General features: G+C 34.8%; 1 protein-coding gene across 1 annotated transcript in view; it reads right to left on the bottom strand.

Annotated features, from left to right (window-relative positions):
* Positions 1-15,200, bottom strand: part of LOC150099035 (glucose dehydrogenase [FAD, quinone]-like) — a 60,880-nt gene that overhangs the window by 23,910 nt on the left and 21,770 nt on the right. Inside the window, exons 5-6 of the mRNA XM_090405795.1 lie at positions 7,198-7,319; positions 6,342-6,512 (exon numbers count right to left, since the gene is read on the bottom strand). Coding sequence (XP_090261921.1) covers positions 6,342-6,512; positions 7,198-7,319 — 293 coding nt within the window. The remainder of the gene's footprint in view (positions 1-6,341; positions 6,513-7,197; positions 7,320-15,200) is intronic.

The following is a 15,200-nucleotide window of genomic DNA, read 5'->3' as shown; positions in this document are numbered from 1 at the left end:
TTAATAAGGTTAAAACACCTTATGGTAACTTGTTCTGGTAAAATACTTATGAGCTCTGTATTACTAAATCTTGGTATTTCTAGCCTAGCTCCCACTAATGAGACCTCAATAAAGGTCGAAACCGGTCTGGGTAGTGGCCTCTTGCCTTTAATACAAAACATCATGCATCTCCTTCTTGGAGATGTGTTTTGGCATTAAGGGTAAATATTAAGATTAGTGATCAGAGCTCATGCCACCTTTACCACGAGTTGCCCTGAACCTGCACTACCTGTAGGATCAGCCAGACTTGCATCACTTGCAGGCGCAAACTTGACTTATTTGTCTGTTTGCTTACTTGGGAAATGGAGTAAAACCAGGTTTTAAAAATTGCTTGGTATTATTAACATATATATATATATATATATATATATATATATAAGCAAAAGAGACAAAATAACAACTCTAACCACTAATGCGCAATTTAAACACAAAAAGTATATTAAAAATAAATAAATAAAAAATAATAATAATAAAGCTAAAAAAGCAATGAACTCCAGCTTGCCTTGTAAACACAACCCAAGGTTCTGGTCATGGTGTGGGGCGTGTTCTGTTGTTACGGAACAGGATCCCTGATATTGTTGGACGGTCCATTGTCCCCGAAAGAATATTTGAACATTGTTGCCGATCAAGTGCATCCTCAAATGTTTACTTTTTACGTAGCAGGTGGCGGTTGTCCACCGCTCAGGAATTGTTCAGCAGTGGTTCAGCGACCATGAAAGCGAATTTCAACCATTTTCCCTCGCCACCATAAATCCAGATCTGAACCCAATCGAGAATGTATGGGACTTGTTAGATCGGGAGCAAAATATTCTTCCGTCAAATATGAGCAATTTAAAGGATTGTCTGGTGAACGCCTGTTATGCTGTAGAAGTACAGTAGATGCAATCCGACACCTTGTGCAAAATCGCATAAGTGCTGCAATTCGGGGTAAATGAGGTCCAACACGATATTAATAAAAGTTTGTAATTCAGTGGTCAGTATGTGTAAGTTCGCACAATGGGGATAATTGCTTGTACTTTGCCTTTCAAATCGTACTGAAAAGACATTTCATGTAAGAAAGTCAATAAAATATAAAAGATGAACACAGAAATAAATGCAGATAAGTTGCATAATTCTTCATTTGAGAAGGAATTTGGGTTGAATTTCATACAAGCTGAAAAGTGTCCTGAAAAGATTTTTACAGGAAACATTCTTTCTCTCTATCTCTCTTTCAGGAAAATCGTACTCTTTCTTTGGGATGAAGTACTGTTAAAAACCTTACTACCGGCCATGGTGGATGAAATAGCGATACCAAATCGCACTTCTTATCCATGTTATTCAATAGGTTTACAGAATCCTAGCCAGATTTTGCTGGACGTCTAAGTCACGTCATGGCCGGTTGGGGTGTTAACAAAGTTACATGCACTGAAGTTTATAACTTTGTTCTATTTAAAATATTCTATGCATGCATTTGACCAGTGTTTTTTTGTCTCTTTTTTCCTTTTTTTATTCATTTTTAAAATTCACACGAATCTTATCCTATAAGTCTGATAACCATGAAAATTCTCCGTCTTAAAATCTCTTGGTGCAAAAGGGAAGAAATGAAAATGCTACCTAAATTTAAAGCGCGCGCACGCACGCACGCACGCACGCACGCACACACACACACACACACACACACACACACACACACACACACACACACACACACACACACACACACACACACACACACACACACACACACACACACACACACACACACACACACACACACACACACACACACACACACACACACACACACACACACACACACACACACACACACACACACACACACACACACACACACACACACACACACAAAATTTTATTTGCAGAAAAATTCAAGATACAATTCTTAACATGAAAGTACGAAAAGCAAGGATATCCTTTCGCCGTTTTTGATGACCAACTAAGCAAGCCTTCTTTCACTTTTGAAACTTCAAAAAAATATATGGCAAAAGTAAGCAGGTGATTAGGAGAATACAATTTAAGGATTAATTTCCTTGGTATTAAAACACATAAAAGTCACATGATGTGCCTGGGAACTGTATATTTGTCTTTTATTAGTAATTTTAATGCGGTTCTTGATCTGGTGGAATAAGTTTATGACCAGTAAATCTTTACACCAAAAGCTTTAATAAAAGACGAATATTCCTGCTTATATCTTTAAGAGACATCATACATTTTTAAAGTAGAATAATAGTAAAGCAACTGAGATTTCGATAATTTTTTCGAAACTTTCGAAGTTTTAAAAGATAAACTTTGTTTGCCTCATTGGCTGTAATATAATCACTATTGATTATCTTTCTTTTACCACATCTATTGATTCTCTTTTCTTTTCACACTATTTTATTATTATCTTAAATTAAGCAAACCTGTAACAACGACCTCCTTTGAAAGAGAAATAGGACATTTATTTGCACGTAAAACAAGCTGCTGAATTGTTTATTGCCTACTGGAATAAAACAAAGCAAGCAGAGAGAGAGATATTGCATTTATACTTAGGGTAACTCCGAACACACAAAATATGATTATGAAATGGATAAATAGTTTTCTACTAGATCTTTCACCAAATAAATAAATGGTTACAGGACTTGACACTTTTCCGAACAATCAAAACGGGCATAAAGTGGGAATTAATTTCAAGTGCTCAGAGAATTGCATTGATTATCTTTTTTTACCACATGTATTGATTCTTTTCTTTTCACAGTATTTTATTATTATATTAAATGAAGGAAACCAGTAACAACGACCTCCTTTAAAAGAGAAATAGGACATTTATTTGCAAGTAAAACAAGCAGCTGAATGTAAAACAAGCAACCTAGGATTTCTAAACAGACATACTCTTTTAATGTTAAAGGTTTTCATTTATTCTTCTTCTTTTTCTATTTCTTCTTCTTCTTCTTCTTCTTCTTCTTCTTCTATCCAATTAACAGAGTTCACATTAAAAGAGTAACAAGAAACATAAAATAGAATAAGGAAATCTTTCACTGGAAAATGAGTCCAATTCAAGCCTTATCCACAAGCCTAGGAATCGACTAGATGTCGTAAAATGTGAGAAGTCCCTAAAAGTGCAATTTCCTGGAGTTGAGATGGTGTTATATTTGGGAGGCTCAACTTTCCCAGATGTTTCATAAATGTTCTTGGTAGTGCTCCTAGCGCTCCTATGACAATTGGAACTTTCGTTGCTTTCTTGCTTCAAATTCGTCGAATTTCAATCTTCAGATTCCTATACCTGATCAGTTTTTCATGAGCTTTTTCTTCTACTCTACTGTCCCCTGGTATTGCCACATCAAAAAATTTCACATATCATTATTCGTTTGCGGTCATGTTTGGCATATTATGATCAAGTCTACCTTTCTGAATTTTAAAGTCCCATATCTTGGCATTTTCACAACGTTTCTAAAAAACGTTTCTGAAAAACGCTTTCAGAAACGTTTTTTAGCGTGTGCTGCTGAGTATTTTGCAAGTTTGGAAACCACATTCCTTTCACCGATCATGCCTTTGTTTATAGTCTATATGGGCACTAATTAGGTACTCCACTGTCTCTTTATATCTGCACAGTCGGCATTTGCTATCGTTACAGATCTTTTCAATCTTCGCCTTTATTGCATTCGTTTGTATTACTTGTTCTTGAGCAGCAAGTACGAGGGCTGTGTGAAATGTTCTCGGCATAACAATGAAAAAACGAATTAATAATTTCAAAGTTTTTTTTATTTTTCAACATAATCTCCCTTAAGACTACTACATTTATTCCTCTACAGCTACAATCACCTCTTGATTCGAAGTAAAACGCTGACCAGCGAGGAAGAGTTTTAGTTTTGGAAAGAGAACGAAGTCAGAGGGAGCCAAATCTGGGGAATAGAGTGGATGTTCCAACAATTCATAGTGCAGATACCTTAACAGATCCCTTAATTTTCCCATTGCCAAAACACCTTTGTGGACAGGCGCATTGTACTGATGAAAGATGATTTTTTTCTTCTGCAAAGCGGGTCTTTTCTCACGTATTTTTCCGTCTAATCTGGTTAAAAGATCGGAATAATATTCCCCGGTTTTACCCTTTTCACGATAATTAATAAACAAAATGCCTTTATCATTCTAAAACACCGATGCCATGACCTTTCCTGCTAATGGAACCAACTTTGTCTTCTTTGGCGCTGAACAACTGGCTTCTGCACACTCTTTTGACTACTGTTTGGATTCTGTTGTTGTGTCAGTTTTATTCTTGTTAAAACATTCCAAGCGCTGTTCAGAGATTTTCAGGCGAGTGCGTTTTTGATCTACTCTGAGCAAGCCCGGTACCCATCTTGTGCAAAGCTTTTTCATATACAAATCTTAATGCAAAATTTATCCTTACTTTCTTTTGAAATGTCTATAGTCTCAGCAATATCAAGCACTTTGACTTTCCGGTCATCAATGATTTCTTGTGTTGTTGCACTTCCTTTATCATCTTCAAGACTGGTACGGCCACGTTTAAACTCGGCAGCCCATTTCTTAATTGTAGAAACGATGGTGAAGAGTTCCCATAAACTTTTATGAACTTCGAATGAATTTCTTTTGGCATTAAACCTTCTTTTAGAAAGAATTTTATAATCTCACGATACTCAGTTTTATCCATTGCAAGGGATACTGACAACACTTTTACTACAGCTATCTGAATAAAACAAACTACTTGACTTGCAATTTCACGCGGATGCTTATGACAGATGTACCAACTTAGAAAAAAATATTGGCAATAGTGTTGCCATCTATGGTTGAGGCTGAGAACTTTTCAGACCACTCTCATATAAGACCTCCTGTCTCTTTCTTGATGCTGTCCTGCTGAGGTCATTGACAAGTTAAACGACTATTAACTTTCCCTTAAATATCTTTCAATTATTATTGTTGTTGTTGTTATAAATATATCATGCAGCAAGTTTGCTCTCAGATGTATCTTTTAAAGCCTGAAGTAGTATGCGTAAGCATTCGTTCGATTCTTATCTGTTTTATTTACGAATAGCCCACCCATTAAACGTATGAAATCAGTGAAATCATGTGGTAAATCAAGGTATTCGAAAACATCAATGCGACATTAAGATTCAAATCCAGAACCTGCACGTTGGAGGCGGCTAAAGAAATGAAAGTGAAAATCTCTGTGAGCCAACTAAGTAGCAAATAAAATCTGTCCCATTGACCTAAGAAACACGTAACATACTCTTCAATCTGAAAGAGTACGTTCCGAGTATATTTATTTATTATATTAGGTACAATGGTTTAAAGAAAACTTCCACAACGTACTTTCTATAAGAAATTGGCATTCTCTTCAACTAGCTGAAGAAGTTATTACTAAACGTGTTTTTAATATCTGTCAACAAAGACGTGTTTGTTATGACTGCACGTCCTGTGAGTTTTCCTTATATGTTCTGTACGTTAATAGAATATATTCAGAGACAATATGCCAACATCGCCGAATGAAAAGCTTTTTCACTTCCGCATGAGACTGAGTTTTAAGCAATACTCATTTGAAAAGAACTTAGGCTCCTGTATATACATGTTCGCATAATCATGCTTGATGAGGTTTATTTCTGCAATAACTAAACAAATACTGAATGACTGGTTCTAGTGAATAATACGTTCGATAGATTCAAATTAAATATTTAATTTATCACGTTTATTAATGTTTCCTGCACCTCTCGGAGGGATCGCGGCAGTTTAAGAATCGCTCCTCTAAGAAACCGAGTTCATTTCGTTTTTTTAACAATAACTATTATAATTTCTTATAATAACGTTTCCTTAACAATAACTAATATACTTGCGTCACTAGAATTTGTGGGGTTTTATTGTCTACATACCTTCAGCTTTCTTGCCAGCCTTAATAATAAATATATGCTTTTAATTAATTAACAGTGCTCTTTAGAGCAGTGGGTTTCAAGCTTTATTTTGTATTTTGTGAGTGAGAATATTTGACGTTTAAAAGGGCACCATTTTTATTATCAATTTTCACTTAATTTTTACTTATTTAAAAAAAAAAACAGTAAATTTATCATTAAATTTATCTGGTACTGTTAATTTGTAAACCACATATTTGTAGGTCAACTAGCTGTACAGACGACCTTGATATAAAACTCATAAGACTGTTGCATTCACGTTTGAAATTGAAATTTATGTTTTTCACATATGAACGCCTCTGGGTGTTCAACTGGCTTATATTTATTCTAGGTTGAAGACCCAGCGGCGTTGAAACGGTATTAATAAATACTACTATTTCACTTCAATCGAAGCTGAGCAATACGTACACCAAATTTTTCCAGTTCTTTCCTTGGGCCTATTCCAGACAGCATCAATAATTGGGGCGAATTTATGGCTCCTGCCGACAGAATTATTTCTTTCTTGGCATGCACCACATGACTTAATTTCAAGCGATCAAATTGTACAGATTCCGCTCGGTTTTCGTAATCGAAGAGTATCTATAACAGAAATAAAATGTTTTTCTATCTAAATAGATAATCAATCTATTTATCGGAGAGTTTTTTGTTATGTTTTAATTTTTAATTTTCTTCATAAGAAATGATAAAACGAAAATTCAGATAAGTAATTCAGAAAATTCAGATTCAGCTCATTACATTAAGTTTTCCTAGTCGCTATTTTAGTGAAGGTTTACTAATACCTCCTAATAAAATAAATACACCTGTTAACAAAATATAATCAAAAAGTTGATTATATTTCTTGAAATATAATCATTAATTCTTGAAATATAATTCTTAAAATATAATTTTTGAAATATTATATATTACCGTTTCACCTTTTTGTCTACGTTATGAATTATTCAATTGCAACTTTTTCTCCTCTTGTCTATCCCTCGTAAACATTTCATTGTCAATTACATCTGTAAACTGATAATCGCCATAATATGTTATATTACTGTGCGTGATTGTTGCCATGCAAATATCGTGTGCTCATGACTTTTGCAATCGATGTCCTTAATGAAGTCAAAAGCTCTGAAACTAAAATTATGTTGCTAAGTATGAACTATTGTTTTGTCTGAAGGAGTTATGGGAAAGAAAAACACATCGAAAATAGCTTGGGTTATGGGAATTTACAAAATGCATAGAGTAAATCTAAGAAATACGAACGAACCTTAACAGACTTTACCTTAGTAACGAATGTATGTGTAAGAATGTGGAGGTTGTTCCGATGAGCGATGGGTGAAAGAAATGCTCTGGAGGTGCTGCATCTGGCTCCATTGCGAAGTGTTCCTTGCAGCCTAGAAAATCCTGCAAAAAAAAATAAAATAAATAAGCCAACTAATTTAAACTTACTTAGGGTAAGTGAAACTGAGCTCTCACTTCATTTCACTTTACTTTAGTCCACTCACTGGCCTTTTCTTTTCAACTCTCTTTTATTAATTCTTTATTATTATTGGTAGAATCCCATGAACTTATTTTTCTCCTCGTTTCTTCCGTTCTTCTGACTGAAAATCTCTACTAAAAATTTCCGGAAGTTCCGGTTTTCATTTTTTGTTAAAACTACATTGTAACTACATTTATCTATAGAAGTAGATAAATGTGGTTCACAAAGTGTTTTAACTTTTTTAACTAGACATTTAATACAATTTAATATTCGAGTTCATTTTTTGTATTATATAGTAATTATTTGTTTTTTCTCAAAATGATGCACTAAGTGTCCAAAATTTCCCTTTCTAAACCAACTTTAAGTTACTAAATAAAGGGCATACTATCAAAATATAGTCGCATCTCACTTGGTTGATGAATATTGTAACTCAATATACGAGTGCCAAATAAACAATGCTTGTTGACTTTAAAATTAGGAATTGGCTTCAGATATGATTGTCATAACATATTATTTAAGGCAAATATGAGCAGTAAAGTTGAATATTTCCAGGAAAAGAATTAAAAACACAAAACTTGAATGACACGGAACTCGTTAAATCATTGTTGCATCTTTCATGGGAAATGAAACCAGTACAAATGGGGAAAAACCCAATCTAGAAGCTAAACATAATGGTATTTCCAATACGTCAAGATCCAAATACATGCTTTGACTAAATAACTGAAGTAATTCTTGATGGGGAAAAGCATTTAACACCCGCTCTGCTATAAACTTCCTGACTAGTATTGAAACTTTAATTCTCCTCAAAAAAGGGCTTAATTTACTAGGACAAACAAAATCATGAGCAACCTGAAATTGACTCGAAGAAGAATAAAACCTTGACAGGCGTCCTACACCGCAACTTGCAACACCTGCAGAAAAAAAATCCAAATCCGACTTTGCAATGCTTACGTGTAGGACACTTTAATACTACTTAAACACACACACACACACACACACACACACACACACACACACACACACACACACACACACACACACACACACACACACACACACACACACACACACACACACACACACACACACACACACACACACACACACACACACACACACACACACACACACACACACACACACACACACACACACACACACACACACACACACACACACGAGGACAATTCAGATAATACGATGTAACACACCACATCCAAAGATAAAGTTAACCTTTTGGAATTACTCATCTCGTTCGAACTCATCAAACGCATACATAAATTACGCGTCGAATCACTTCTCAGCTATACCAAGAACAGCTAATGCTTGCATGTTGTTTTTATTATTTTTTTCTCCAAAACGTCTCCAGAAAATTCTTGTATATCTTGGGAACAAGGAAGTCTTTTTTTGTCTTGATGGTATTTTTTTCAATTATGCTCATACTCGTGCATCCAAATTAGCAGACATGTTATATAATCTTTATAATATGTTATGCTGATTTTGAATCGACCAAAAGGAATGGAATAAACTTACAATCAGCATACTGTAAAGCGAAGATAATAAAATAAATTAAAAAACTGTCCGATCATCTAATTGTCCTCACTTTATTTCTCTTGAAAATTATTCTGAAGAAAAACTATCTCACTTGCACACTCCAACACAGTTATATTAGATTATGTAAGTGAGTTGATATCGCTTGTATAATTTCACCAACAGGCTGTATGACTGAAATCCGTTGGAGTGGCTGTTTGTGAAATCTGCAGGGAACAGATGATTTTTATTGCTCAGCGTAACACTACCATCCTTCTTAGAAGACTAGGAGGTTGTGAGAAAAAGTACTGTGTTTGGTCTCTGGAACTAGGAGTAGCTAATCCTTAGAATACTCACGGTGATAAACTTATGGCAATTTGCGACAACACCATATATGAAATTATTCGTAACTCACGAGTCGGATTTACATATAAAAGTGAATGTCATCATCTCCATTTAACTAATGATAGATATGGATCACACATACCAACCACAACCAATTTTCTAGCCAGTATTTCTTATCTTTAGTGTCTTATCTACAAGTCGTAGTATGAGAGAAACGTCTACGGTTACTCAATACACTTCTATGAAATTTGATCAGATCAGAAATAGAGGCTTACTGATTAAAAAGGAAAAAAACAGTTTTTCCTTTCTATCGAACAGTTGTCAAGGGAGAAAAGGAATGATTTTCTCTCTTCGGGTTTTCCCCACTGAAGGGGTGATTTTCCCATAAGATTCCCTTGCCAAATGTGGGATATTTTTGAAATTATAAAAACACACGTTAACAGTGTGTTTCTAAACATACTTCAGCTATGGAAAAGAAAGCCCCAATACAAACAAAAAGTTTAAGCTACAATAGTACGCATCAACTAAGCGGGTGCAAAGTAATTTAGTACAGGCTGCTCTATTAAATTCACACGTTATGAATAGGGTGGTAGTAGTAGTAGTAGTAGTAGAAGAGAGAGAGAGAGAGAGAGAGAGAGAAAGAGAGAGAAATCCTTTCACTGACTCTTTGGACTTTCTGTGCTAACATGCGCAAAGTTTTCTGCAATCAGCACCAGGAACAACAATGGATACTATTCAGTAAGATATTAAGCTCCTGACATGTAGAAATCGGATTATGCTCACCTCTTACTTGAACGGTATTTTTAGTTATGCTATCATCTTGTAACTGCTGCAACTGATAAGGTCCTTCTGGCACAATATTAGCGCAATGTCTTTTTCGTAGCCATATGAATACAGATAATGCACAAGTCCCCAAAAGAGTTGGAAGAGTTGTTTTATCTTGCTGTTCATATTCATCCGTGCCAAGCTGTAGATTATCTGCTAGCAGGATTGAAAATCTCATGTTCATATCATAGCTCAAATTTCGGGCTATGATATGATCATAGCCCACTGATCAGAAGAAAGGAATAGTCACTTACTCGTTTAAAGAGCGATCGGTATTTTTAAATGTCATACGTGCACTTTCAAAAAATATATATATATATAAATAAAATAAAATAAATAAATAAATAAATAAAATAAAAAAAAAAATTGCTCACTGTACGTATTACTAAATTAGGTTGAAATTATCCGAAATCCAAATGAGAGCCAATTATGCGCCACCTTTTATTTTACGTAATATTATACGTATGATGCTATTTCAGTTTTATTTAAAAGTTAATCATAAACAGAAACTGAATATTTCAAATAAGCACTGATTTGTTTTAATTGATTTTGCAAATTATTTTGTTTAAAGTAAATTACCATAACTAACTTATTGCAAGTTGACCGGCCTATTAACCAATCTATGATGTTCAAATCTAATGATAAGAACAGGGTTGCCGGCGCACGAACCCATGATCATCCCAGTTCTCATGCAGCACATGCAGCAAAGGTTTATACTTTTTTTAGATGAGATTGACAGTCATTTCCTACAATTACTTTTCTTCATTCGTATACAGATAATAATAATAATAATAATAATAATAATAATATATTTTTTTAAATTTTTATTTATTATTATTTTTTATTGATTGCTAAAATATTTACATATACAATAAACATCTTGAGTAACATTGCAACTTATAATTTTACAGAATTCAGCACTAAGTGCTGCATTTTCTACATTGGATTTCAATTAACATTTTTAATAATACTTTTTTTTGCTTCTATATTATGTATTTACAACATGTGTTCTTCTAATATTAACAATAAAAACTATACAGAATTTTTGAATACAGAATATACATAATAATAATAATAATAATAATAATAATAATAATAATAATAATAATAATAATAGAGAAAGAGTGATAAAACAAAAAAATTTCTGCATTTACTTATAAGGATTACTTGCAGATGAGTGAGGCAGGTTAATCCCACCTACTTCTAAGCTTGGGTTAGCTTTTATGAAGAGAGTGGGATTTAGCCTTCACTATTTGTGTTGTTGCTAATGTTTATGTATGGAATGTAGGCATTGGATGCTAGTGATTTGCGATGTGTATATTAGTGTTAATGGTTTCTTAACTTTGTTGGTATATTTTCCAGAGTTCGTTTTTTAATGTTCTGTAGTTATCTACGTGTTTTAATTTTCTTGGTAGGTTGTTGAGTTGCGTGGGCACCTGATGTGATCTCACAAAAAAGAACCGTATGAGTTGTTGAAGGGTGTGGGGATGTAGAGAGCTGTTGTAGGTCGTGTTATACGATACATGTCTCTGTTGTTTCGATAGGTGATGTTGAAGTAATTCCTTGTTAATGTCATGTAGTGTTTCAGGTTTTTAATTATCAGAATTCTATGTATCGCCATGTGCTTGTCGGATATTGTTGCGTGTAAGGTGTCTCCAGATCACTGTTGACACGATTTTCCTGTGTAGTGTTTCTAATTTTGTTAGGTGGCAGTTTGATGTATTTGCATAGACTGTTATTCCGTATCTGAGTAGGGATTCGCAGATACCGTGATATAGGAGTTTTTTTATGTTGGGTTGAATAATGTCTTTAACTTGGAATAGTTTTGCTGCGATGATCCGGAGTTTGGTGTGTAGGTATTCTATATGTTTTGTCCATTTAAGGTGGGAATCTATATAGAGACCGAGGTATTTTGCGTGTGTTACAGGTTTGATTTCGAACATCGGCAGGTATTTTTGTTGTTAATGCAGCGGTATGTGTGACAATGTATCGATGGTGATGCGGGGCGTATGATTCTTGCGTTGTGTATTATTAACATCTGTTTTTTGGTGCCGTTGATTAGAATTGCGTTTTGGTGAAAGTATGTTGTGATTTCGTTTAGGTCTTGTTGTGCTTTGCAGAGAGAGCTGTGTTAATGTCTGTGTGGATTGCTAGTAGTGCCGGGTCGTCTGCGTATTGAAATATTTGACTTCTTATGGATATGTTATGAACATCGTTAATGTATATGTTGAATAGAGTGGGTGATAATATGGCACCTTGAGGTACACCGTGTTTTACTTGTATACGCCGACTGTGACATGTACCTATTTTTGTTACTCGTGTTCTGTTTGAGAGGTACTTCTTGAACCATGTATGCAGTGTTCCTCTTATACCTATTGAGTATAGTTTGGTGAGTAGTATGTTATGTTCAAGTGTGTCAAATGCTTTGGTTAGGTCCAGCAGTATAAGGACGGCGTACTTGTTTTTGTCGAGAGCTTTGTTTATTGTGTCGGCGATGTCTTCTAATAAAGTAATGGTGCTTTTTGTTTTCTGAAAGCCGTATTGGTTTCGTGAGATGATGTTGTACTTCTGTAAATAGTTCTGTAGTCTGGTGTGTGTTATTTTGTCTAGAATTTTTGAGATGACTGGTAGTGTAGTTATTGGTCTGTAGTTCTGAGTATCGTTTCTTTTGCCGTGTTTGTATATTGGCAAAATTACTGCAGTTTTTAGTTGTTGTGGAATAATGCTTGTGTCGAATATTATGTTCACGAGTTTCAAAGGTATTGGATTTATTTGTTCAAAGTGTGTTATAAGGTCTGTGAGTCTTATTTTGTCTATTCCTGGAGTGGTCTTTGGTTTTAGTTTTAGGAGTGCTTCATTCAGTTCCTGTTTTGTAATGGGTGGAAAATACATCGTTCATTGTTGACTTTGTGTTGGTAGTATTTTGTTGATCGTTGGTATTTTGTCTTTTTTGAGTTGTGTGATGTTGTTTCTAAAAGCATGGTTGAATGAGTCTGCTAGTTCCTCTTGGTTTGTATCCTGACTGAAGCTTTTTGCAATAAAATCTTGTGCTGAAGTTTTCTTTTTTCGGGTTACTAATTCGTTGAGTGTAGCCCATGTTTGCTTAATGTTGTCGTTATATTCCATGAATTTTTGGAAGTAGTAGCGTCTTTTTGCCCTACGAATTTTTGTTGTTAGTTTATTTCTTGTGTTTTTGTATAAGGTTTGTAAATATGTGTTACTGGGTGACTAAGTTTTTTCCATAGATTTTCTTTTTCAGTAATAGTATTTAGTATGTCGTATGTTGTCTGTTTGTCGTCTCGTTTGTGTAGGTTTGCTTTTTTTTATATTTCTGTGAACTTTAGTTGAAAATTCTCGTATAGTGTTACAGGATCGTTTATTTTAAGTAGGGAATTCCAGTCTGTATTTTTTACTTGGTTATCGACAATGCTCTATAGTATGATCGAGTTTTGTCGAATTTTGTGGTGGTGGGAGGGGGGTAGGAAACGTAATAAAACGAAGTTGAGACAATGTAGTGATCGGCAATTTTTACGTTAATTACTGATGATGTATATGTGCGAATGGGAGCCCGTGTATTGATATGATCAATGCATGATTGTGTTAGTGAGTTATTGAGTATTTCTTCTCTTGTTGGGGAGTTAATGGTAGGGTTTATGTTGTACTGACTTAGTATATCAAGATATGTGTTGTTTCTAACTCGTGAAGAAAACTGAGTGGATTATTATCTGTGGGTCTGTATATTGTGTTTATTGTGTATTTGATACTATTGTGGCTATTTGTGAGTTCCAAAATTAGTGTTTCTGCATGTTCGAAGTGAGTTTGTTTTTCTGTCACATTGTATTTTTCTTTGATAAATGCCACAGTGCCACCTCTTCTTTTGTTTGGTCTGCATAAGTTGTAGGTTTGATAATTATTTATGTTGTATGCCTAAATTTCTGTGTCGTTTGTTGCAACTTTGGTCAGTATTAGCTCTATGTTTATCATGGTATAATTGAGCTGTGTTATCAATGTAAGCCAGTGTGTTTTAATACTTTTTATGTCTGTGTGTATGATTGTGAAGTTAGTGTTGGTGGAAATGTTGTCTGACCATTTCTTCAAAGAGTTAAAGACCTTGAAGTTTATGTTGTCTGACTGGATATGTTCGCCTATGTTTGAGATCTCCATTATATAGTTTTTAAATGAGTTCTAATCTTATTCGTAAGGATGTAAAGAGTTAGTTTTTTATATTGGTTGGCTGTGTAAGTAGGATTCACTTGTAATTATGTTTACTCGAGTGTTTTCATTCTTTCTCAAGAATATCTGGGAATTCTTTGTCCACAGGAGCTTGGTATAGAATGTTTAAGTTAAGGGATATTACATCCCATATAGTTTCTTAGCCGAATAAGAAACTCAAAGAGTTTCATGCCGAATATAGTAGAAACTATATAAAGTTCGGCGATTCCAAGCGTAAGCAAATACCTGGATACTGCAGCACTGATCCCAAAGGGTAGTGCAAGCTGGGGCAACTCGTGGTAGAAGTGGAGCGAGCTCCGATCACTATTCTTGATATTTGCCCATAATGTGAACTTAGCTCCTAGGAACTGTATTTTTGTTCACATTATGAGAGAAGGTCACTACCCAGACCGGTTTCGACCTTTATTGAGGTCTCATCAGTGAGTAGCCAGACCTAGTTAATATCAAGTTTGTAGCGAACAGAACTTGTACCCCTTCTACGAGTAATGCCGTGAGGTGCTCTAATAAATTATTAGATATGTGAAGAGCCAAAGGCTTCAATTCGGCGACATATAACTTGTTTAAGTTAAGGGATATTACTAAGAAACTATATGAGATGTAATAATATCCCTTAACTTAAACAAGTTATATGTCGCCGAATTGAAGCCTTTGGCTCTTCACATATCTAATAATTGGTATAGAATATTTTTGAAGTATGGAGTCCAGTGTTCTGTTATGTAGATCGGTGTTGGGAGTTTCTTATCAGTTAGGATCGTTGTTGTCGGCCTTGTTTTCTTGCTTGCTGTAAGAATGGAGTCTCTCAGATTTCTGTTGGTAAAACGAGCGATAGTTGGTGGAGGTCTCTCTTTATTTTTTTGTGGGCCTCGGTTGAT

This window comes from Typopeltis vanoorti, chromosome 15 (genome assembly GCF_054136105.1).
Source record: "Typopeltis vanoorti isolate ZY-2024b chromosome 15, IOZ_Tvanoo_1.0, whole genome shotgun sequence".
Classification (NCBI taxonomy): Eukaryota; Metazoa; Arthropoda; class Arachnida; order Uropygi; family Thelyphonidae; genus Typopeltis; species Typopeltis vanoorti.
Note: the sequence above shows the minus strand (reverse complement) of the source record. Positions and strands in the feature narration are given on the sequence as shown.